The sequence below is a fragment of the Protopterus annectens genome, chromosome 9.part0 (genome assembly GCF_019279795.1).
Source record: "Protopterus annectens isolate FY-2018-M chromosome 9.part0, PAN1.0, whole genome shotgun sequence".
Taxonomy (NCBI): Eukaryota; Metazoa; Chordata; order Ceratodontiformes; family Protopteridae; genus Protopterus; species Protopterus annectens.
Genome location: NC_056743.1, coordinates 1,941,703,391 through 1,941,729,282, shown reverse-complemented (window position 1 = coordinate 1,941,729,282; position 25,892 = coordinate 1,941,703,391). Strand labels below are relative to the sequence as shown.

General features: G+C 37.5%; 1 protein-coding gene across 1 annotated transcript; it reads left to right on the top strand.

The window, feature by feature from the left end:
* The first annotated feature begins 229 nt into the window (after positions 1–229).
* On the top strand, positions 230–25,892 carry LOC122810838 (histidine-rich protein PFHRP-II-like). Its single transcript, XM_044082393.1, has 2 exons — positions 230–310; positions 24,849–25,892. The coding sequence occupies exons 1-2, from the start codon at positions 230–232 to the stop codon at positions 25,890–25,892; spliced, it is 1,125 nt and encodes a 374-aa protein (XP_043938328.1).

Genomic DNA, 25,892 nt, shown 5'->3' with positions numbered 1-25,892 from the left:
TCTACTCATTGAAAGAGAGGAAGTGAAGCACTCTTTGGAACTGCTAGGTGAAGCTGGAGGGTTGCTACTGCAGTTCCAGGAATTGCAAGATGGAAGAGAGTACAGCATAGCTGGGGTACTAAATGAAAGAGTAAGAGACAAAGTAATTGTTGCTGAAATGGGAATTGGAGGACTGGAGACACAAGTGCTGGCAGAGCCAAAGGATGGAGAGGAAGCATGATGGAGCAACATGGTAGAGAGAGTATTACAGGAGGAAGAAACTGAGAAGTTGGAAACGGAAGTAACAGTTGGTGAAGGGAAAAGACTGGAAGTATTCCCAGATGGTGGAGTAGCCAGTTTTCGGGGTTTACCTCTATAATAGTGTTTTTTTTTAAAGAAAGATGAAGTTATATAGATGCAGCAATGCAATGAAAAATGAAAGGGGACAAACGTTGGAGTTTCGCAACAGCAACAGAGAAGATGACCTGTGGGAAGAATAAAAATGATGGCAGCGTGAACAGATATGACATTATGGACAGTATTATTTTGCCACTGGGGTTTAACATTAAAGAGACAAAAGCATTAATTAATTTGGGATCTGATTTCTTTTTTCTTTAGAGAAATTTGAAACCTATAAGTTGCTGGAAAACGTTATGACTGAATAAAGAAATACAGTAGCTCCATGGAAGGCCTGTTTACTTCAGAACTTAGGACTACAACTAAAAAAGAAAATAAATGTGCAATTTAGGATTTCAGACATGGATGAATAGAAGTTAAAGCTGTTTTACTTTCACTATCTAGTAAAGTACATGATGTTAAGCATGTGAGGACCTGGCCTGCAGGTGTGGGTAATGGTGGATGTAAGAATGGGAAAAGTCAACAAATTTCAAATGCAATAATTGTGAATGGTAAGAGAGGATTTCTTAGGTACAGCGGCTAAACTAAAGTGTGTTATTACTGTGGGGGTGAAAATCATTTAGAAGAAGACTGTAAGACATAAAGATGTGGCCAATATGTGGAGAGTGGCTCTACAGTAAAAAATGTAAGCCTGTTTGTAGAAAATGTAAAGAATTTGGAAACTACTAGCTTGACTATCCCAGATTACAAAATGAAAGAGTGGATGAAGAAGAAAGCTCAGAAGAAAGACAAACAACAGAAAATATTATGCAGAAGATGTTGAAAAAAGAAAGCTGTATGGATAAGGGGATACTTAAGAAAGGTTAAAGAATGAAGACATAGTTAGACAAGAAATAGTTCAAAGTGAGGTTAATAATATATGGGTCTGCATTAAATTGTCGCAATGGCATTACAGTGAATGCCGCTTCTCTGACACGTAAAGAGCGAAATGCTCAAACAGCGAAAGCTCAGGTCAGCCTGAGCCATGATATTGCCCTTTACTCCACTGTAATGTGATCTCAGAGTTGGTATATTTAGTTATGGGGGTGTGGGGGCACAGCCCCCCGCATTGTGAGATGTGGGGGGGCAAAGCCCCCCACTTTAAAATGTTTTAACTGGTGTGTTTTATTTTGTTGGTCTACCAATTTTTTTCCCTAGGGAAAAAATCAGTGACCTGGGGTTTCACTGTTTCTGCATTTCGCTCTTTACGTGTCTGCGAAACGGCATTTGCTGTAATGCCGTTTTGACAATTTAATATAGACCCATAATATACAGAATGAGAATAGATTTACAATTTTAGAAAGTGAAGAGGAAGAAGAGGGAGATATAAAGTTAGGAGAAGAACAAGAATGATATAGTGAAAAATCAATTGGTGGGAGACTTAGGAGAAAGAAATAAAAATATGATCCGGAAGTAGAACACTTACAAAAAAAGGAAGATGAGAAGGTTGAGACAGGAACTTCAGAATTAAATGTGAATAGCATTAATAAAGATATAAGAGGCATGGTGATAGTGGAATGGTATAAAAAATACAAATGGATGTTCTTTGCTTACTGGATGCCAGATGTAACAAAGCAGAAAAAAAGGAAACAAATACAGGCAATAGGAGAGGTAAATTGGTTGGTAGAAATGAGACATGTTCTGGAATAGATTTTCTTATAAAAATGAAAAAATAAGAATTCAAGATATAACAATAGTAGTACCAGGAAGAGTAATTATATGTAATATGAGAATGAGACACAAATGTGTAGGATTAGTACTGATTTATGTATATAGCAATATAATGGAAAGAAAACAGTTGTCCGAAGAAATTTTAAAAATGCATTAGTAAAATATCAACAATGATGGTAGGAGATTTTAACTGTAACTTGAAGAAAAAGAAGGGGAAAAACAGGCGATTAAGTTGTTAAGGGAACTCATAAAATGTGAAGATTTATAGAAGGAAAGAATAGAAAACAGACATATAAAAGGGTAACTCTTAAGACTGAAATTGATTATATGGTTTACTCTAAAGTCATGAAAGAAATAACAGGGAGAGTACAGATGTCAGAGTTTTTAGATCATACAGCAGTTGGGCTAGTGTAGGGGTTAGAGTGAAATAATAAAGGAGGAAAAGGAAGAAAAAGATTAACTGCAGAGTTAAAAAAAGAAGAAATGATAAGAGATAAATAAATATAAAAGAAAAATTGTATGATGATACCATTGTATAAAAATTGGACACAATGGTGGATAATGCATAACAAGAAGTATTAAAATATATTTAGAAGTGGAAAGAAGAATAAAAAAGAAATAAGATGAAATATAAAGAAGTTCTACAGAATTATGAGAAAGAGATAGAACAAAGAAGTGATAACATAAGAGAAATGGAAAGACAGCTATATGAAAAGAGTAGAGAAAAAGTAAAAATGATGCTATGTAGGTAAATATTTTTTTCTGAAAGGAAAGAAAGAAGAGGTTTCCTTTATTTAGAAAAATAAGTTAAAATGAAAGAAGGAAGGATGGATGTTACCACAGATGACAAAGAATGCATAAAATATAAACAAGAAGATATTATGCAGGTGGTAGAAAATGTTGTAGAGAAAATGTATGAAAACTAATTAGTGGTGCAACAAGTGGCACACATTTGACTTTGGTGCAGAAGGCTGTAGGTTCTATTCCCACACCAGGTGGATGGATTGCTGGCACTGTCGTGCAGCAGAACAGGGAGTGCTGCACTCCTGAGTGTGTTGTCCTTTTGATGAAACATTAAACCACAGTCCCATCTGCTTGAGATGTTGATAGCTCAGATAGATGTAAAAAGTCCCAAGTGCTTATTGAAAAAAGCAGGGCTCCTTTATTTATATACAAAAATAACTCATATTTACAACATATTTACATATTTACAAATATTTACAGATGCACAAATATATAGATATACAAAACTATTTACACATATCCATAATTTCCTTTACAATCATACAAAATGTTTATCTCTATTAGACCCCAACTCATTTTTCCATAATCATCTGATTTTACTTAATATTGTTGCTAAGATCCACTTATCATTAAACATAATTTCATTTATTTTTTCATTCTATATAACCCATATGACATAAAATATTTTTTATCTATTCATTTAACATATTATTTGCTTATATTCTTATAATATACACATTTAATCATATCCATGTTTATTTTATCAACTTCTTTTATATTGTTGAAAAAATCTTCTTTACATATTTTTCCTCATAACCTTTTTATTATTTTACATTTCAAAAACACGTGTTCCATAGTTTCTTGTTCTTGACAGCGTAAACATATTCTATCATTTTTTTTTCTGTTTTATATGGCATATTTCCTTTACTGGCAATTTATCTATTAAAAGTGTCCAGAAAAAAAATCTTGACATTTTATGTTCTGATTACACCATTTGCTTCTTATTTTTATAGCTTTAATGTTTTCATCTGTTATAATTTCCCATTGTTTTACATAGTAATGTTTTATCATTACATTCTTATACCATACTTTTCTTTTTCTATATATTCAGTTTTTATTTTCCATAAACATATTTTTCTTGGTAACATTTTATTTCTACATTTATACACTTTTTTCTCTTTAACTCTTTCTACCATACCACTAAATTTATCATACTTATATTTATACAGTTTTATTACTAATCTTTCATCTTTTTCAGTTATCCAGTTTATCAATTTTTACAAATTTAATGAAGCAGCATATACCACTGGGTTAATTAACCTTAAACCTCCTTCCTCTTTATTTATATACAAAGCTTCTCTTTTTACGGGGTTTACTCTAGAATCCCATATAAATGAAAACATATCTGTAATAATTCCTTTTCAAATACTGTTGGCAACATAAATACTCTTGCTAAGTATGCTATTTTCCCATCAGTGCTGAATTTATCAAATAAGCCTTTTTCTGAATGATGATTTATGTGTTCTCTAGAAAAGACAGGGTTGTTTTATTTCTTGTGTTGTTTTACCATCAAATTCACTTACATCTTTAGTCCCAAGTGTTATACCTAACACAGAAATCTCATTCATTGAAAAATATATACCCCAGTATTTTCTACATCCCCTAAACCTTTAATTTTCTCTTTCTTTAATGCCATCCCTATCATCTCTAGACACTCATTTGTGCAAATTATTACTAATTTTATCCAATTTTTTTTGCAATTATTATAATGTCATCTGCATATGTTAACCAAACTAGAATTCTTAACCCTTCATGTGTTATATATATCACCTCCTTCATTTTGTAATTTATTTCAAATACTATCAAATTCATAAGTAATGCAAAGAGTATATATGCAACTCATTGGTAACCCATGTCTTATACTGTGTTCCATATGTACCTCTTGGCTTAACCAGCCATTTACAAGTTTTTTCCTTTATTATTATTATTATTATTATTATTATTATTATTATTATTATAATACACTGACATACTTAATTTCCTAACTTTCTCACTTATATTCTTTCATTATTACCCGTAAGATTTCATGTCCAGTTGTTTCAAATGCCTTATTAAGATCTGTTATCATGATTTTTGCTTCTTTTTTCTATTCATAACATCATCCACAATTTCTCTATCATTAATAATTCTTGACAACATTTCCCCTTTTTACTATGTATATGTGTGTGTGTGTGTGTGTGTGTGTGTGTGTGTATGTATATATATATATATATATATATATATATATATATATATATATAGGTCCACTTCTAAATCTTGAAAGCTCATAATCTTGAAATTCAAAATACTGAGTCCAAAATCTTGAAAGTTCAAAATACTGAAAACTCAAAATACTGAATGTCATAATATTGAAAAAAACTACAGGATACCAACACTTACTATACTCCACCAGAAGTACATAGAGAAACAAATAAAATACAAAGCATATTAGTTTACTCTAACTATTAGCAGGGGGCAAGCCTCCCTGCACCCCCCATGTGGGGGCTGCACCCCCCACACCCCCTGCTACTTAAATATATGAACGCCGAGATCGCACTTTACTACACTAAGATGAGTTATGTTGTAGTATAGCAAATTAAAAGGGAACATGACTAAGGTTACAACAGGCAGTCATGAGGCATGTAATGGTATGTTTGCCATTTTCTTCTGTGTAGTGTGATCTCAGAGTTGATATATTTAAGTAGCAGTACAGGGGTTCTTGCCCCACTTCTTATAGTTGGAGAAGAGTAATATGTTTTGTTATGTAGTTGTGCTGGAATATTGTAAGTGTTGGTGTACTCTGTTTCTTTGATATTATGAAATTCAGTATTTTGAGTTTTCAGTAGTTTGAACTTTCAGTATTTTGGACTCAGTATTTTGAATTTCGAGATTATGAGCTTTCAAGATTTAGAAGTGGACATATATATATATATATATATATATATATATATATATATATATATATATATATATATACTATCTTGCATAATATTTTTCATTTTAGTTTCAAACCTCTTTTGTATTATTTTCATAAAGATCTATATCATTATTATTCAATACTGTCTCCATTTTTAATTGTCTATCTTCCTTCTTCCATATGAATGTAAGTATTCCACTATATAATTCTGTATACATAAAACCTTCCTTTAATCATTCATTCAAAATCTTTATTTATTTATTTATTTTTTGCTAATTCCTTAAATTTTTACACATTTCATACCCTATTCTAACTTGTCCTGCAGCTGGATCTATATTTACTTGTCCTAGTACTCATTTAATGAAATTTCCTTTTCTAAATCTTTATTCTCTTGTTCTGTTAACTTCCTCACTTTCCATGCCTTTTTTCACTACCTTCTTTTTTTCTTTAAACATTTTTGCACATATTGTACTACAGTATTCATAATCTTTTCCCGAATTAATTCTTTCTAATTCTCATTTTATATTTTGATTTCCCTCATTACATGACCATCTTTGTTTAATAATCTGCGTAAGTAAATTGATACTTCTTCTCTTTTCCTTGTAGGAAATATCTTTGCCTATTTAACAATTCATGTATTTTTTTCTCGATTTCTGTCATATAAGTCTTTTTCTTTGTCAGAGTAGTTTCTATCATCGTGGTCTAAATATTGCAATGCATCATTATACGTTCTTTTATAGTTTTCTTTCTGTACTTTTCTCATATCATATTGCCACTGTAAAAATATTTTTTATATTCTTCCTTAGATATCACCCACTATTCAGACCGATTTTTATAAAATGTTCTCAAAGTAATATGATCTTTCCATAACTGTATTACTTTGCTTATTTTTATATATTCCTTGTTTTCCTTTTCTCTACTCAAATTGCAAGATGATCAGAAAATCCTGTTTCAACTACCTTCCCTTCTCCTATAACTAAACCTTCTGATACTAAAATAATCTATTTCAGTTTTATACATAGTCCTTTTGTAAATCCATTAGGTTTCTGACCCAAAGTTTTAACTTACTACATCTTATAAATTCTAACATTGTTCTTATATAATTTCCTTTCTTTTTATGCTTGTCTCTTAAATCGCAATTAAAGTCTCCTACTTTTATAATATTCATCTTTATCATTACATAATCTAAAATCTGATGAAATAAGCTTTCTCTTTCTTTACAATTAGTATAAGGATATAATAATATTATTCTACAAAATTGTTCTTTCCATTTTGCTAAAGTTACATCTAATATCATTACAATTTTTCTTCAGAATAAAGCTACTCCAGAACATATCTCAGTTCCCAAATTCCAGGTTATCTTTCCTTCCCATAGTGTCTCTGTTTGCAATTTTTCTTCGTTTGTGAAAAATCTTGTGTCTTCTAATATAAGTACATCTACATCCCATGTATTACATCACTCTAAAATACCTATTCTTCTTAACTATATTCTTAACATTATCCACATTTACAGAAAATACTCGAAAAGTTTAATTTTTTTCTTTTTTCTTAGATTGTTGGTTTCATAAGTTTATAGATAATTACTAAGTTAACTTTGTTAATAGGTTATTCTAATTATAATCCTAGCCAATTTCCCTCTCAAAGATGAGAATCTGACATTGTACTTTGTGTCTGTGAGTCAAACACTTTAACTGTTACACCAACCCCCAATCAACTGTATGTATTCCTTTTTCATCCTTTCTATTTTTACTTTTGTACTTATCCCTTTAAATTTTCTCTTTCTGTATTTTACCCTTTATAGATAAAATTATTTTCTTTTCTTTTACTACCTCCCAATTTATGTCTTCTTCTTCACTTATTTTGGAACCACCTTCTATGCCTTCTGTATTATTTTTCCCTGTCTATTTTTTCTTCTATTTCTACTACTTCTAAAGGTTCTTCACTTTGTTCATTTTATACTCTTTCTTTTTCCTTACTCTTATTTTCATTTTGCAATCCATCAATAAATGTCCAATGTTGTTATATTTATAACATTTCAATTCACATTTCTGTGCATCATGTCCTATTTCTTCAAAAATATAACATTTTATTTCATCACAGCTACTTATCACATGTTCTTCTTTTCAATACAAGCACATACACATGCACACACACACACACACACACACACACACACACACACGCGCGCACACACGCGCGCGCGCGCATGCACGCACACACACACACACACACACACACACACACACACACACACACACACACACACACACACACACACACAAAAACATGTTTTAGGTGGTCACCAGTATTTTACAACATGCTTGGTGTGTGTACACACACACATATATATTTTCTCTTTCTATTTTTAACACAGTATTACAATCCCATCCACCAGTCCATAACCCCCTTTTGTCATAACATTTTGCAGTGTCTAATAATTTACATACATTTTTCAAAGGCCCTTTCAAAGTCTTTCTTTCCACTTCTGTTCAAAATTGTACATGAATGTTCTTTTTTGTTTCCCTGTTAAATGTGTTTATCATGTAAAGATTCCATGGGTCACTGTCTTTCTGTTTTTGTATTCTCCAAGAAAATTTTCCATTGGAAAAACAGTCTCAGATTTAATGTCACTAAATGTCTCTTTGTTAATAGGAATAAATGCTCTTGCTGCATGTGCTTTTACACCCAAAGGAGCTATTAAATTGTCCCTCACTTCATATTTGTCCATTTCTTTGTCTTCTTTACTTTGAATCCTTACCATGTACTTCCTTTGTTAATTTTCTTCTGCTACCCGACTTTTGCCTTCTTTTACTTTCTCTGCATATGTTTTCTTTTCCATTATACCACTATTCTTCAAGATTATCTTTGCATGCTCCTTTTGTATTTCTCCATAATATCCCCCACAAGAAAAAATCTCTATTTTTGGCTCACTTTGCATCACCATTTCTTTAACTAAATCATCCTGTAACCCTCTCAACTGGAGGGTTGTAATTATACAGCCATCATTTATTGCCTCATCTTTATCAAACACATTTGTTTGAAACATCTCCTCAAGATTCTGCACACATTCTCCAGTCTTGATATTTGCTTTCTCCTCCATTTCTTTCATAAATCCATTATCTCCTTCTTTCTCCATCTGCCTCTCTCTTTCTTTAGGCCACCTCTGGAATGGAAACGGGAACTGCTCCTGCAAAATGGGTCCCACTCTCAACAACAATGAGTAGAAGTTCCCCAATGCCCTGTCCAAATTTCCCCTAGTAACATAAATGCCTCCTTGAGTGTCCCCTATAAAGATGCTACTAGCCTAGTGGGACTAATTCAATCAACAAAGGACACACACCTAAATAAAAAGGAAATGGATGGCCAAGAAGAATGGAAATGGAAAAAATATCTGAAAAAGTAAAGAAGATTTTAGAAAATGAAATAAAACAAATAGAGAAGGTAATAAAAGTAGGCAAGAATGAATCTGTGCCAGGCTTTGACAGTATAAGTTATGAGTATTATAAGGAAATTAATAAAGACAAAAGAGAAGTTCTTTAAATATTAAATTAATTGATGAAGAAAACTATAACAGAAGAAGACACATGTGGTGGGGGGATAACATTTCTATGGAAAAGGATGAACATAAAGATAAGACAAACTGGAGGCCTATAATATTAGGGAATACTGACTATGAAATATTTATGAAAGGATGGAGAAAGTATTTGATTAGGTAGTATGGGAATAGATCTATGGTATACAAGGAAGAAAGGTTAAAGAAATGTTAATTATAGTGGAAGAAGTAGCAGAGTTGATATTGAAATAAAATAAAGAAGCAAGACTGATAACAAGTGACACAGCTAAAGCCTTTGATAAAGTGAGTCATGAAGCAATGTGACTGATTTTAGAGGCATATGGTATAGGAGAAACATATTAATGTAATAAGGAAATGCTATGGAAATTCATAACTACAACTTATGATTAATGGGTGGATGGGAAAATGATTTTTAAGAGAGGAGTAAAACAGTGATGCCCAATGAGTATATGCTTATTTGTATTAGTAATGACTGCAGTAGTACAGATGTGTATGTGTGAAATGAAGAAGATAAGGTGGGAGATGGAAGGAAAAGTTATATTACCAATATGTATGATATATGCAAATGACTTAGTTCTAATAAGAAAAACAAGGGGTGGAAAAGTAATGATGTAGTAAGGATCAAAAGGCTGTTTAATAGCTGGTTTGCAATTAAACCATACCTCTCGAGTCTCAACTGTTTACATTTTTACAGAATGTCCAGATGTTTGCGTTATATTTTTTGTCTCTTTCTCATAAAAGTTGTATTTTTTTTCTGGCAAATCACCGAGGATTGATGTCACTAAATAATTACATTAATTTGAGTTTCAGACTTAATATCCTTCAGGGAATACATGTCAGTGCAAAACCTGATTTTCCAGAGAATATTTAAGATCTGCCCCAAAATTTGTACTTTTTCCCCTCATTTTTTGAATTCTTTCTGGTTCTTGTACTAAGAAGTTGAGAGGCATTATTTCTATCACAATAAGAGAAGTTATGCACAACAGAGTGGCAATACCTTGTGTATGGGCATTGTCTGTATATGACAGTTTTGTCTTTTGCTAGTTTAAACAGTCTGCATTTGCATTACTAATATGTATTTATGTGAAATAAATTGGAATATCTGAGTTGCTTTTTGTTTGTGTGAAATAAATGTGAAATAAATTGCGTCCATAGTTACTGTTTATTTATTTTTATTGCAATCAGACTTCTAAAGTGTACAGTCAACAAGGAGACTCTAATTGCTGGGTACTTGGGCTGACCTCTGCTGTAATAATCAAATTAAGCAGGAATCAATCTAGCTTTGCAGGACTAATTTGCATTTCTGTAAAGGAAGTTGGAATACTTTACTGTCACTATTTTTTATCACAATTTGACATTCAAGGGTACACAGTCAAGTGTTTATAACTAATGTGTTTGGACACTAATAAATTCTAATGACATTAGTTCAAATGACTTTTTGTAGTAGAAATGTTCTAAGATTAATAATTTTGGAATTTAGTAAATTCTGTTTCAAACATCACTGGAATAAGGTAAACGCTGCTACCTGAAGGCCCACCTTCGTAAAAAATATATAAAATATAACTTGATAAGATTTGATTGATAAGATCTGATGAAACGTACCTGTGATGTACGCGAAAGCGCTTATCTTGTTTTAATATTAAAAATATTTTTGTTTTTCGTGGTGGTCCGCTATCATCTTGATCAAGTTATATCACTGGAATAAGGTTCATATTTGCTCATTTAAAACAGCAGACACTGTTTTTGCTTTATTAAACAATACATATAATTTAAAACAATCTTGTATGTAAGTACATGCTTAAAACAATTAGGAGGGTGAATCCAAAAGAACATGAGAATTTTTTATGGTCCAAGAAAAAGTATGATTGGTGGAGAGGCCCATTGTTTGAAAACTGCCCAGGGCCCAAGGTACACTTAATCCATTATGGAGCGATCATTGTTTCAATGAAAGAAGTAATCAACAAACTGAATGGAAGCTTTACATTTGAATTTCAAACCAATTAGGAAATGTAGGACCTGGGACTCTTAAGCTGAGACATCAAAAATTAGCAGAAGTGGTTTGTCTCTGGAAGTCAGACAGAAGACATTTTGGACTGAGAGCTCATGCCTGGGTGTCTTACAGTTATTAAATGTTTTTAAAAGTCAAGGGTAGATAGAATACAGTAAAGTCTTTTAGGTTGTGCTCAGTAGTAGGGCCAAAATAGCAGTAGACAGTGTTTTTTCTAAATATCATTTATCTATTTTATCATTTGCTTTCTTTTTACCTGTGGAAGCAGTTATCTTACCATATATTTAATCTTAGAAAGTCCTAACACTACTTTGTCCCATTTCAGCCTAGTACTGCGAGAAAGAAGCTTCAGTGAAATAGTCCCCTCCAAATGGAGCAACCTACCTCTGTACATTAGAAAACCTTCCAAGAAAAATATTTACAAATATAACTGCTTAGTAAATAAAAACTGACAAATGTATCATCTCCTTAACTTTTCTGCTACTATATATGTTCAGACCATGCTATAATAATTTAAGAATCCCTGACCAACTGATCTTATCTGTATGTTTTTAAATATGTGAATATTTTTACATAGCTCTCTACTTTTACTGTTAAACACTGTTGAGAATTTACTGTCTTAGCATTGAAATTATATTAATTTACTCTGATATCTCTGTGAAATTTCACTGTGTGCCGCTTGTATTTCTAACAGTTGGCACCTTTTTGTTATGCCAGTTGATTAATATGCTACTTGATTTTTAGTTATCATGCAATGTTAGTTATTGTTTGGGTACTTACTGACATGCATTGTTAAGTTGTAAATAGTATAATGAGCTACTGCACTGTACTTCGTATGTTCTTTGTTAATATATGCTGCTGTTCTTCATCCTCATCAATTTTAAACGCAATTTGAAATTCTCTGTATTCTGTTACAGTACTCTATTGTACTCTAATTAAGGGGAAGCAGGGGTGTAAGCTCCTCTACTAAATAATTACTGTCAGTTCTATTATGACTGAATAGAATTTAAATAAAATGGACATTGAGTTATATGACATGAATCCTCATATTTCATTTCACTGAAGCATGTTAGTCCTCCTGAATGACTTGATATGAGTTTGTCAGTAACAAATATCCACTTTTCATGTAAATACCTGATTTACATATGACAGCAGACATTTCTCAATCTGGGTCCTGAATACAGAGTAAGAGCTACGGCTGATCTTAATCAATGCTATAATGACTTTTGCAAAATTGGTTTGATTAAATGGAAAGATACTGAATTGGGTGTGTGGACATAACTGTGAAGCCAGTACTTTGTGCCCCTGTTCCAAGCAACTAACACACACACACTCTCTGAAATTTGATTTTCAAGATGCACATCTGGGAAACGCTAGTACAGATTTACTAGCTATGCCCCCTTCTGCCTAGACTATAAGGTAGTTACAGTGCCACCGGACACTCCAAAGTCAGCTACTCTAAGGCTCTTGCAAGGATACCCAATTATACAGCATGAAATCAATATTAATAAAAATGGTAATGTTGACCAAACAACAAGGCTTTCAGGAGTGGCTGCAGTGTCACCGAATAAATATAAGTACTCTCAAAGGTTAAAATAGTCTCGAAAAGACCAGCCACAATGAACATTTTAAATATATTTAATAATAAATAATAAAACATTATTTATTATTAAATATATTTAAAATGTTCATTGTGGCTGGTCTTAATAAAAAAAAAAATAAGCCGCGGTGGTGGTGCTGCGGTAGCGTTGTCGCCTCACAGTAAGACGTTGTCCTGTTCGATTCTCAGCTAGAGAGTCTTCTGTGTGAAGACATGCATGGATGGGCATACCTTTGTTGAAGGTTGTGCGTCAGGGCTGGCAACTCAGCACATAAAAATCTACTGCCAATCATTAGCGGACCGGAGTTCCGCTGTGGCGACCCCTAACCGGGAAAAGCCAAAAGACACAACAACAACAATAAATAATAAAATAACATGAAAATACTAAATATCTATTTACAATAAACACCAGAGTTTCAATCACAGGAAATATTATTTACTTATTTATTTTATTTAACATTTTTACTGGGAAATTTCATCTTGGAACGAGCCAATTTTCAGAGGAGGCCTGGGAAGAAACACTCCAGATGCATGACTTTGTAACATGGGAGGAAACTGGAGCACCCTTAGGAAACCCACACAAACACAGGGAGGGCATGCAGATTCTGCACAGAAGGCATCCTATCTAAGAATCAAACCTGAAAACCCCTTGCTGTGAGGTGACAATGCAAACCGCTGCACCACTGTACCATCACAGATGAACAGATTCACACAGATACAGAAAAACAGTACTTAACTAATCTCACTATATTTTCCTGACTGATCTAAAGAATTACTATTCCCTGGTTACTTACTAGAGCAAGGCAAGATGAAGTAGGTGAGAGGTCCTTCTCTGTCAGGTTCCAAAAACAGACTGCCCTGAGACTTCAGTCTCACCTAGTATTAAAATACCATTTTAGTCCTAGATTACAGAATGACATCACATACATCTGGTCATCTGACTTCTGATTCCCATGCTACGCCCATTGCTAGAAACTGCCAGGACTTAGCAGAGATGTGTCAATAATACACACACATAGAGCTTTCTAAGATCTATTGCAACTTCTGGAAGTCATAAAACAATTCCAAACCTCCACCCTTCCAGAGTAGCAATTAGTTCACCCTGAAGACAATACAGAAAGCTTCCTAGTACAAATTTTTTGTCGTTGTCTGCATTGAAAACTGTAAAATATATTCTTTATGACCTAAGCCATGTAATTTAATTTCAAACTCTTTTCAAAGTTAGCTGCAGCTGGACTGTGATTAACCTGTTCCAGTGTCCTCTGATAACATATATATTTAATTCAGTTACAGTACAGTCAGGACCCACTGTTGGTACATTTTTAACACAAGCAACTTTACAAATACATTATTCAACACAAACATCTGTACAAATCAGTTTGATATACAAATGACATATAATCCTTTACAAAACTCCTGCTAGCTGTGTTGGCATATGTCACACATCCACTGCCCTACTTCTCCTGGTATAGCTGGCAATACCTCACATCTTTACAACTTGTTTAACAGAAAATATGACTCCCTCATATACTGCCTGTCATGAGTGGCCACCACTGCTATCAATATGTGATGGCCACCAATATGTGTCGTCCCCATGCTGTTACAGTAATCAAGGAGCCTGAATCCTCACCACTGACACTGGAGAGGGGCATGCACTTGGAATACAGATGCATACAGTCAATATTTCCAGATGAAGACCACTCTGCATCAAGTATAATTTCCCTTAAGAGCACACAGGGAACACACACAGCACAGGGCCTGGATGTCTCTCTATATTTTTCTCCCTCCAGATCCCCAGTAAGATTCCCCACTGGTACAGATGTAGGTTTAGGTCCTCACTTGAGTGTCTAAGCCAAATCCTCCAGCACCCTTTTTGTAAACCCAGTGTTTAATGTCCCTGGCCTAAGTAGCTGACACACACACTCTGAGAGGTTTAATTTTCACACACACACACACACACACACACACACACACACACACACACACACACACACACACACACACACACACACACACACACACACACACACACACACACACACGGGAAAGGCTGGCACAGATTACCTGCTCTATCAACTTTGTCAAGACTATAGGGTAGATTCACTGCCACTGGTCAGTACTATAAGTATCTTAACAAAGGATGTCTTATTATACTGTGTAATATTAATACTAATACAAATGGTAGCAGTTCACAAAGATGGCTAGGCCTTCCAGAGTGGCCCACACAGTGCCACCAAATAATATATGCGCACTCTCCAAGGTTAGATACTTTCTACAAGGACTAGCCACAATAAAAGTTTTTAATATATATAATAATAATAAATGATAAAAGTAATTGATAATACTGAATATATATTCATAGTAAACCATAGAGTTCAGATCACAGGAAATATTGAAAAGAACATTGATGGACAGACTCAGTCAAATAAAGAAAAACAATATCTAAAATAAGCTTCACTATATTCCTGACTGAATCTAAGAGAATAACTGTTCCCTAGATAAGTTACTTACTACCGCAAGGCAAGATGCTGTGGATGAGGTTCTTTCTAGTCAAAATACTCAATACTCTGAGATTTCTCTTTGTAATATCTAAAATAGAATTTCTAAAAGGGATGGTAGAATGACCTCATCTGGTCACCTGACTCTAGGTTCTGACAGTATTCCCCTTTGAAGCTGAGACAGGAAGTTAACACAGATAGCCACAATACACATCCAAATGTTTATGGCAGTGCCTGGGGCTCCCCTCTTTTCACTGAGCTAATGGACAAAGGCTCTTCCCCAGACCCAGCGTCTCCAGTCCTATTCAGCACTGTGGGGTACCTTTTAATGGTTTAACAGCTCATTTACATTTCCCTTATTTTCTTAAAGTTAACCTCAGCTGTGCCAGTATCCTCTATTAAAACATATACATTTAATTCAACTGCAGTAGTACATGTACATTTCTCTTCATTTCAGCAGGATGCACTGTTGCTACATTTCAACACAAGCAAAGCTCACAAATACATTTTCAGCACAAGCATCTGTACAAAACCAGTTTGATATACAAACATACAGTTCTAATACATTTGTATCACAAGCATCTTGTATAAATCGGTTTGATATTGAAAGCACATATAATTCTTTACAAAACTCCAGCTGGCTATGTTGGCACTTGCCCAGATCATCACATCCCCCCACCCAAAGACTCAAGATAGTTTTATAAGTTACCCTTGAGAAACATGACTTGAGAGAAATAAGCCTATCTAGGAAAATGTTACCCCATTCCCTGTCATGAAAGCCCATCTGCATTGGGATTGCTGACCACTACAGTGTTGTATTGTCATGTCATATGCCTGCAATCCTAAACTCCACCTCAATAACTTGGCATTTCACTGGCTGGCTCTGTGTAGCCATGTTAAGGGATTGTGGTCAGTAACTACAGTGAATTTCCTTCCATACAGATAAGGCTGATGTTTCTGCAATGCCCATACTATAGCTATACATTCCTTCTCTACAGCTACATAACATTCCTCCCTGGGTTGGAGTCTACAGCTGAGATATACCACTGTGTGCTCTTCTCCCTCTGAGGAAACCTAGCTAAGTACAGTCTCCACCCCATGGTTTGAAGCATCCACCTGTGCAACAAGTTATTTGCTGTAATTTGGACTGGCTAACACAGGGGGTCTTCCCAAAGTACCTTTAAGCTTCTGGAATTCCTGCTCACACACTGGCATCCACAGTATCTTATTTGGCCTATTTTTCCTTGCCAGGTCTGTGAGGGGAGCAGCTATGGTACTATAATTGGGGACAAGCTTTCTATAGTACCCCACTGTCCCTAAGAATGCCCTCACCTGCTTTTTGGTAACAGGTGCAGGCCATGCCTGAATGGCTTCTATTTTGGCAGGTTCTGGCCTGATGTTACCAATCCACATTCAGTGCCCCACATAGAAGACCTCTGCCATACTCACCTGACACTTACTAGGCTTAATGGTCAACCCTGCCCTCTGCAGTCTGCCCAGCACCTCTCTGACATGCTGAAGATGCTCCTGCCAGGAATGGCTGTAGATTACAATATTATCCAGGTAAGCAAGGGTATAATCTCCTGCTAGAATATAATATGCCAGCCTCTGGAAAGTCGCTGGAGCATTTTTCATCCCAAAGAGCATCTTCATGAACTCATGCAAGCCGAAAGGAGTTACAAAGGCTGACCTCTGTCTAGCGTTGGGAGTCAAGGACACCTGCCTGTAGCCCTTGGTGAGATCAATAGTGATCAGTTACTTAGCCCCACCCAGCTGTGTGACTATTTAATTTCCTATAGTCCACACATTACCTGGTGCTGCCATCTTGATTTGGTACCAGCACCACTGGGGAGGTCCAGGGACTGCCAGACTCCTGGATTATTCCCAGTTCCAACATCTCCTGTATCTCCTCCCTCGGAATCTGTCTGACTTGGTCACGCACCCTGTAAGGGGCCTGCTTTATAGGGCTTTGGAGCCCTGTATCAACATGGTGTTGCAACAGGTGGGTGCACCCTGGTTTCCCACTGAACATGTCCCCAAACTCCTGTAACACTGTTCAGATTTCTCGAACCTAGGTAGGGGACAACCACGGGGACATTGCTACCCCTTCCACTGAGGTGTCAGTCTGAGCCTCACTGAGGAGATCAGTCAAAAGATCCCGCTCAGACTACTCCTGCCATCCACTGCAAATACTCAGCACAAGGACCTCTATATTATGATAAGGCTTCATCATGTTAACATGGTGCAGTTTGTGCACCTGCCTCCTGCCTAGCAGTTCTAAAATGTAATTAACATCACTGCCCTTCCTTGCCTCTTTGAAGGGTCCTTCCCAAGCTGCCTGAAGTTTATTGTGTTTAACAGGAATGAGAGCCATCACCTGCTTTCCCATAGCATACTCTCTGGCTCGAGCATTCCTGTCATACCAAATCTTTTTCTGCTGTTGGGCTCTTGCCAGGTTTTCATGGGCCAAGCGCATGAGCTCCCTAAGCCTCATCTTGAGGTTTAGGACATATGCCACAACAGACTCCTTGTGGGATTCACACACACTCACGCTCCTCACTAATCAAATCTAAAGGCCCTCTCACCATATGCCCATACAGCAACTCAAATGATGAAAAACCTGTGGATTTCTGGGGCACCTCTCTCTAAGAAAACAATAGATGGGGCAAATATATGTCCCACTCCTTCTTAAACTAGTCTATAAATTCCTGTAGCATGGTCTTTAGCGTAGAGTTTGACCTCTCCACAAAACCATTAGTCTGGGGGTGGTAGGGGGATGTCTTTAGGTGCTTCAACCCACAGCGCTCCCACAGATAAGCCAGGAGATCTGATATGAAACTGGCACCTCTGTCAGTCAGTATTTCTCTTGGGAAACCCACCCAGCTGAAAATCTCTAGAAAGCATTTGCCACCTGCTCTACCTCAATGGAGTACAGAGCTACCGCCTCAGGGTATCTAGTAGCAGAATCTTCTACCACTAGGATATACTTCTTCCCTGTGGATCTTGGGGTACTCAGAGGCCCCACAATATCCATAGCTAACCTCTGAAATACTCTGCTATCACAAGCAAAGGCATCAAAGGAGCTTTGACCCTGCCTTTTGCCTTGCCTACTTTTTGGCACTGCTCAGAGGTCCTGCAGTACCCTATTACATTCCCTGGCAATCCCAGGCCAATAAAAGTTCTGCATAATTACATCCCTGGCAATCCCAGGCCAATAAAAGTCCTGCATAATATGTTTCTTTGTATGTTTTATGCCCATGTGACTTGCAAAGGGAATATCATGGGCTATGGCTAGAAGTGGCAGATGGTAGGCTCTAGGTACTACGAAATACTGTATTACCTCATCTTCTAACCCCTCCCTCAGGGGTCCACTCTCTATACAGTAACCCTTTGTTCCTGTATACAGAATCCCCTTTTCCTTGAGAATCAGGTGCCTCCCTAGTTACCTCCCTCAAGCCTTGTAATTTAGGGTCTGAGAGCTGAGCTTGTCTCAACTCTCTCTTGGTAACTCTTCCCGGCTCCCCCTCCACAGGAAGTCTGGTATCCTCTGATAGCGGTGTCTCACTGTCAACCTGGGTACTACTACTCATGTCTTCCCTCGCAGTCAATCTGTCCAAGGGAATATCAGTACCCACCAGCAGCTGTGACTCACCTTCAGTCTCACTGTTACAGGGTAGCTCTCTCTCTGAAGTAGCCACATCACCAGTCCTGGCTTCAGGTGTGCAGTCTTTCTGGATCTCCCCAGGCTACCAGAACCACAAGCCTGTCTCCAAGCCTGACTGTGTGTCACTGCATGCACACAAGGTACTGCATTATTCCATATCAAGGCATCTGCAGGGATATCCTCAAAAACACCTACTTGCTTGCTTCCTTTTCCACCCTACCAGTCAAGCTGAACCCTGGCCAAAGGCATTTTGAATGGGATCCCTCCTAAAGCTCTGAGTGGAGTGGACTGCCCAAGCAAGTACTGCTTCTCTTTAACCACTGCAGGCTTCACAATGGTTATGTCAGAGGCTGTGTCTCTCATGGCTGTGGCCTGTTTCCCATCCATCAAGATTGGATATAAACTCTGCTGGTAGATTGGTACCCTTGTTTGTCTCCAGACAACTTACCACAGGCACTCTGTTATTCCTACTTGCTGGCTCCCCCACCTTTTGTTCCCCTCCTTGCCTCTGTGGTCATCTACATGCTACACAACCCCACTTGTTACATTTAAAATATTTAACCCTTGATCCTGGCCATGTACCTGAACTAGTGGCTTCCCCTGTTACTGGCAGACTGTGTTGGGGTGGTTTAGGCTGCCCACCATGGGTTCCCTTATATCCATGTACAGCACTGGGTATCCCTTTCCTGTGCCCTGCTTGCAAGGTATAGAGCTCCTTTTTCCCCCCAACTCATCTGCAGAGTTGCAGTCCTTGTCTGCCAATCAAATTCTCATGTCCTCAGGCAAAGTGCTAAGGGCTTGTTCCCTCACCAAAAGGTCTGCCAGCCCTTGAATAGTGGTGACCTTACACCCACTCACCCACCTTTGAAAATAAGTGCTTAGTAGCAATATAGTCACATACACTTTCATGTGCCTTGCATCTATGCTCACTTAACTTTTTTTTGTAAGCTTCAGGTTTTAACGGAAAACATTGTAATAAACAGTGCTTCACTTTTTCATAATCTAAACAATCAGTACCAGACAATTTAGAAACAACATTTACAGCTTTACCATGGAGTAAGGGTGGTGAGGAACTGTACCCAGAGCCCTCGGTTCATAGGTTCATAGGTTCATAGGTTGGTACTAGGCTATCGGCCCTAGGGCCTATACAAACCTAGCCATAATGATTCCCTAGCTATTTCTTCCTACACTATTTACTTCCCTATAATCAACTATTGATTATAATCAATATTGTACTGTTTGCATACTCTTTCAAACATGATTAAAATTATCAAAATTATGATCTTCTTGGTACTGAGGAAGACGTTTACTGACCTTTATTGCTTCTGGGGTTCGGTTACTCTCTTCCCCATTACCTCCATGACCTTGATGAAGAGTCAGCATTTCCTTTTCATGTTGCCTCTGCATCTCAATTTCTTCAGGTTCCAGACATCCCAGTCTCTCTTTTTCTTCAGCCTTCAAATGCCACATTCACTCTGGTGATACTAACTCCAACCGTTTGACCTCCAGTTCAAGTCTTTTTAACTCCAGATGGATTTTTAAGTTCTCTGAGGAAAAGTTGAACTGTCCATTTTCTGAGTTGTACATCCCCAATGCCAGTCTGGTTGTCTTCCTGGTTGCTGGTCTGTGAAGCAGCTGTGATTAAGGCTGCAATCATTTCCCCTTTGGTCAGAATGGCATGCCCCAGCCCTTTGGCTTGGCACATCTCAGCCAACTGGTTCCTTGTCAGCTTGCCATAATCCCCTACTGACATCCTTGCCTGCTCTCAGTGAATAACTGAGCTAGCAAAAAGTAATTAAATAAAATTATTGTGATATGAAACTCTGAATGTCTACCATGTGACTGTTTGGGAGTACAAACACATTCTTTAGTGACCACTGCTTACAGGGTAATTCAACATCCATAGCACTGCCCACCAATATGTGATGGCCACCAATATGTTTTGTCCCCACCTTGGGCCAGTAATCAAGGAAACTGAATTCTCACCACTGACACTGGAGAGGGACATGCACTAGGAATACAAATGGACACTCAGTATTTCCAGATTCAGACCTCTCTGCATCAAGTACAATTTCCCTTAAGAGCACATAGGGAACAAACTCAGCCCGGGGTCTGGATGTCTCTATATCTATCGCCCCCCCAGATCCACAGTAAGACTCCCCACTGGTACAGCTGTAGGGTTAGGTCCTCAGTCGAGTGTCCAAGCCAAGTCCTCCAGCACCCTCTGTGTAAACCCAGTGCTTCATGTCCCTGCCCCAAGTAGCTGACACACACACACTTTGAGAGATTTAAGTTTCACACACACACACACACACACACACACACACACACACACACACACACACACACACACACACACACACACACACACCTAGGAAAGGCTGGCACAGATTACCTTCTCAACCAACTTTACCAAGACTATAAGGTAGATTCACTGCCACCAGTCAGTACTACAAGGCTGTTAACAAAGGGTGTCCAATTACACTGTGTAATATTAATACTAATCCAAATGCTAGTAGTTCACCAAGATGGTAGGCCTTCTGGTGTGACCCACACAGTGTCATCAAATAACTATAAGCACTCTCCAAGGTTAGATACTTTCTACAAGGACCAGCCACAATAAAAAGTTTTAAATATATAATAATAAATAATAAACATACATGAAAATACTGAATAAATATATATATATATATATATATATATATATATATATATATATATATATATATATTCACAGTAAACCACAGATTTCAGATCACAGGAAGTATTGAAAAGAACATTGAGGGACAGACTCAGGCAAATAAGGAAAAACAATATCTAAACTAAGTTTCACTATATTCTTGACTGAATCTAAGAGAATTACTGTTCCCTAGTTAAGTTACTTACTACAGCAAGGCAAAATGCTGTGGATGAGGGTCTTTCTAGTCAGGCTTCCAAAACAGAATATTCAGTACTCTGAGATTTCTCTTTGCAATATCTAAAATATAATTTCCAGGAAGGCTGGCAGAATGACCTCATCTGGTCATCTGACTATAGGTTCTCACAATATTCTCCTTTGAAGTTGAGACAGGAAGTTAGCACAGACAGCCACAATACACATCCAAATATTTATGACAGTGCCTGGGGCCTTCTCTCTTTTCACTGAGCTAATGGACAAAGGCTCTTCCCCAGACTCGGCGTCTCCGGTCCTATTCAGCACTGTGGGGACCCTTTTAATTGTTTAATAGCTCATTTACATTTCCCTTATTTTTCTTAAATTTTTTGCTGTGCAAGTATCCTCTATTAAAACATATGCATTTAATTAATCTACAAAAATACATGTACATTTCTCTTCATTTCAGCAGGGTGCACTGTTGATACATTTCAACATAAGCAAAGCTCACAAATACATTTTCAACACAAGCATCTATACAAAATCAGTTTGATATACAAATGACATACAGTTCTAATATGTTTGTAACACAAGCATCTTGTATAAATAAGTTTGCTATTCAAAGGACATATCATTCTTTACAAAACTCCAGCTGGCTATGCTTGCACCTGCCCATATCACCACACTGCAGTCAGTGAAGTAATCACCACGTCCACTGTTGTTTAGTGTTCTGGGTCCAGAATGCCGGCTGAAGATAATGGCAAATACAACTGACAGTCTGCTGGAGTCTTTTTGTAGCATACTTGTGGTCCACTCGACACAACTGCCTCTTTTCAGGGCAACTGAGTAGAACTGTATGGTTCAGTGACTTGCTCTTAGTCACACAGTAGGCAAATGAAGGTAGAAGGAATCACGCCTTGTACACTGAACTCAGGAAGCAGATCATTAACAGCTCAGAGTTTTAGTCCTTTTTGCTATTGCTAGACACCTTTCATCTGCAGGCACTAACCCAAACTACTTACAAGGCAGGCAGACAAACCTTTTAAGAATGTACAAAGTAGCATGGAGCCAAATTTTAAGGCTGGTTATCGAACTTTCATTTGTTCTGGCCTTGTGGCCAGGTATTACCTCATGCATGTCAAAGGAATCAAACAGGTGAAGCTAGTTACTTGAAATGAGTGATCAAGCAGTATTTTACATGGTTTACTATGGTAAGGTCGAAGTGGGTTTGAACCCACTTCAGTTGAGATCCGGAGGCTGAACAGCCACAGTGTTGAACCCGACATTGTCAAAGCATGAATCTCACCCTTTTCTTGACCCATGTTAAAGCCCGTTTTGAGGTAGAAGACGAGTCGTATTTCGACAATGTCAGAATTCAACATTGTCATTTTTGTGTACGTGGGTTGACGATCCCATCATTCGATGGGGTCCGGTTTGACCATACCATAGTAAACCATTTTATATAACTCACATTTAGCCTTGTTGTGCAGTAAATTATCTATATTTTCTATATAAAAATATCAGCTATTTGTTATTAAAATGGCAATGACTGAATCTGTAGGAAAAAAAAAAGTTGTATGCTTTATGCCAGCAAAAATTTATATTTTTCAAGAACCTTCCAAAACAAGAAGCTGCTTAATGGACGTTAGAGACAAATTTTCCCTTGCTAGCTCTTTTTTTTAATTTTCGTCCTTTCAAATGTTAGTTATACTGTCTGTCCTTACATTACCATGTAGCTATAAAACACTACAAAGCTTTCTCCAAAGTATCTTATTTTTACAATTAATCTAGATTTTCCTTTAATGAATGTTATTGTGCAATGACAGTATTTGAAAATCAATAAAAATACAATTAAAAGAAGAACACTTTGTAGTGAAATAGGATAAGATGCATTAGACTTAAGCACTAGTGTCATGGTCGCTAAAAAGCAAGTGTCAATAGAACAAAGAAAGAAAGATATGGTATGAATGTCAGGAACTTATCTTTTGATGGAACATATTCTGTGTACTTTCTTTATGTTCCATGTCTCAAGGACTTATGCATAAAAAACTCTTTGCTATAAAGCGTCTTTTCTTTGCTGTATTTTCATATTTTAGTAATTTATTTGTAATGACTTGGCATTTTACTAAAACATACTATGACCTGGTGAGATGGTTAGCCCTAGATGTGCTGGAGAAATGTATTTTTTTCCTTATCTCTATCGACCTCTGTCTACAGTTTACTTTTCCACTGAGGTACTTGGTCGCTATTTAAGTGGTGAAAGTCAGGTATGTCCTTTCATTAAGTAGGACTCTACTTTCCAGGGAAGAAAGTCTTAGTGGTCATCAGGTCTAAGTTACCAGGCCTGAAGTCCAGCTGCTACTGTGAAGCATTTTATGGTTTGCAAATTAGGAACTCAAAAACACTGTCACCTCATGTCCATTCATAAAGTGTTACAGCATCCTTAGTACTCACTGCACCTGCAAGGTTATCTGCCTGTTCTCTGTCATGAAGTGAGTACTGCAATGTTTGCACCTTGTTCTCCCTAATGCAGGGTAGCCGACTCCTAGCTGTGCTGTCCTGTCTTCCCCAAATGACCCTTTAGTTTCCTAGACAACCTCGGGTCATTATCATTATCATCCAGTGTTATTCATGCTAAATGCCAGCAGCAATCCAGTCATCCACACCAATATGCTAACCATCAGAAGCATGCAGACAGCCCAAAACATGCCAGCGACCACCACCAGCAGACCACCCATTAACAGTGTTTCATCTGTTAGCACCCTGCATCTCATCAATAGCATGTCAATTGCCTGTAGTCTGACATCCATCATAATACAATCAAACCACAAACAGCATGCTAGCTATCAGCAACATGCTAGCTGTCAGCAGCATTCCACCTAGCAGCATGCCACAAAGCAGCATGCCACCTATCAGCAGCATGCCACCCAGCAGCATGCCATAAAACAGCATGGTAGCTATCAGCAGCATGCCACCCAGCAGCATGCCACAAAGCAGCATGCCAGCTATCAGCAGCATGCCATCCAGCAGCATGCCATAAAACAGCATGCTAGCTATCAGCAACATGCCAACTATCAGCAGCATGCCACCCAACAGCATGCCATAAAACAGCATGCTAGCTATCAGCAACATGCTAGCTGTCAGCAGCATTCCACCCAGCAGCATGCCAGCTATCAGCAGCATGCCACCCAGCAGCATGCCACAAAGCAGCATGCCAGCTATCAGCAGCATGCCACCCAGCAGCATGCCATAAAACAGCATGGTAGCTATCAGCAGCATGCCACCCAGCAGCATGCCACAAAGCAGCATGCCAGCTATCAGCAGCATGCCACCCAGCAGCATGCCATAAAACAGCATGCTAGCTATCAGCAACATGCCAACTATCAGCAGCATGCCACCCAACAGCATGCCATAAAACAGCATGCTAGCTTTCAGCAACATGCTAGCTGTCAGCAGCATTCCACCCAGCAGCATGCCAGCTATCAGCAGCATGCCACCCAGCAGCATGCCACAAAGCAGCATGCCAGCTATCAGCAGCATGCCACCCAGCAGCATGCCATAAAACAGCATGGTAGCTATCAGCAGCATGCCACCCAGCAGCATGCCACAAAGCAGCATGCCAGCTATCAGCAGCATGCCACCCAGCAGCATCCCATAAAAAAGCATGCTAGCTATCAGCAACATGCCAACTATCAGCAGCATGCCACCCAACAGCATGCCATAAAACAGCATGCTAGCTATCAGCAACATGCCAACTATCAGCAGCATGCCACCCAGCAGCATGCCATAAAACAGCATGCTAGCTATCAGCAACATGCCAGCTATCAGCAGCATGCCACCCAGCAGCATGCCATAAAACAGTATGCTAGCTTTCAGCTACATGCCAACTATCAGCAGCATGACACCCAACAGCATGCCAGCTGTCGGTAG

Excerpts from the sequence above, each read along its gene's own strand:
- LOC122810838 (XM_044082393.1), top strand. The coding sequence starts at position 230 with ATGGTAGAGAGAGTATTACAGGAGGAAGAAACTGAGAAGTTGGAAACG. Across the intron at positions 311-24,848 it reads GTGAAGGGAAAAGACTGGAA|CATGCCACAAAGCAGCATGC; the intron begins GTATTCCCAGAT and ends TCCACCTAGCAG.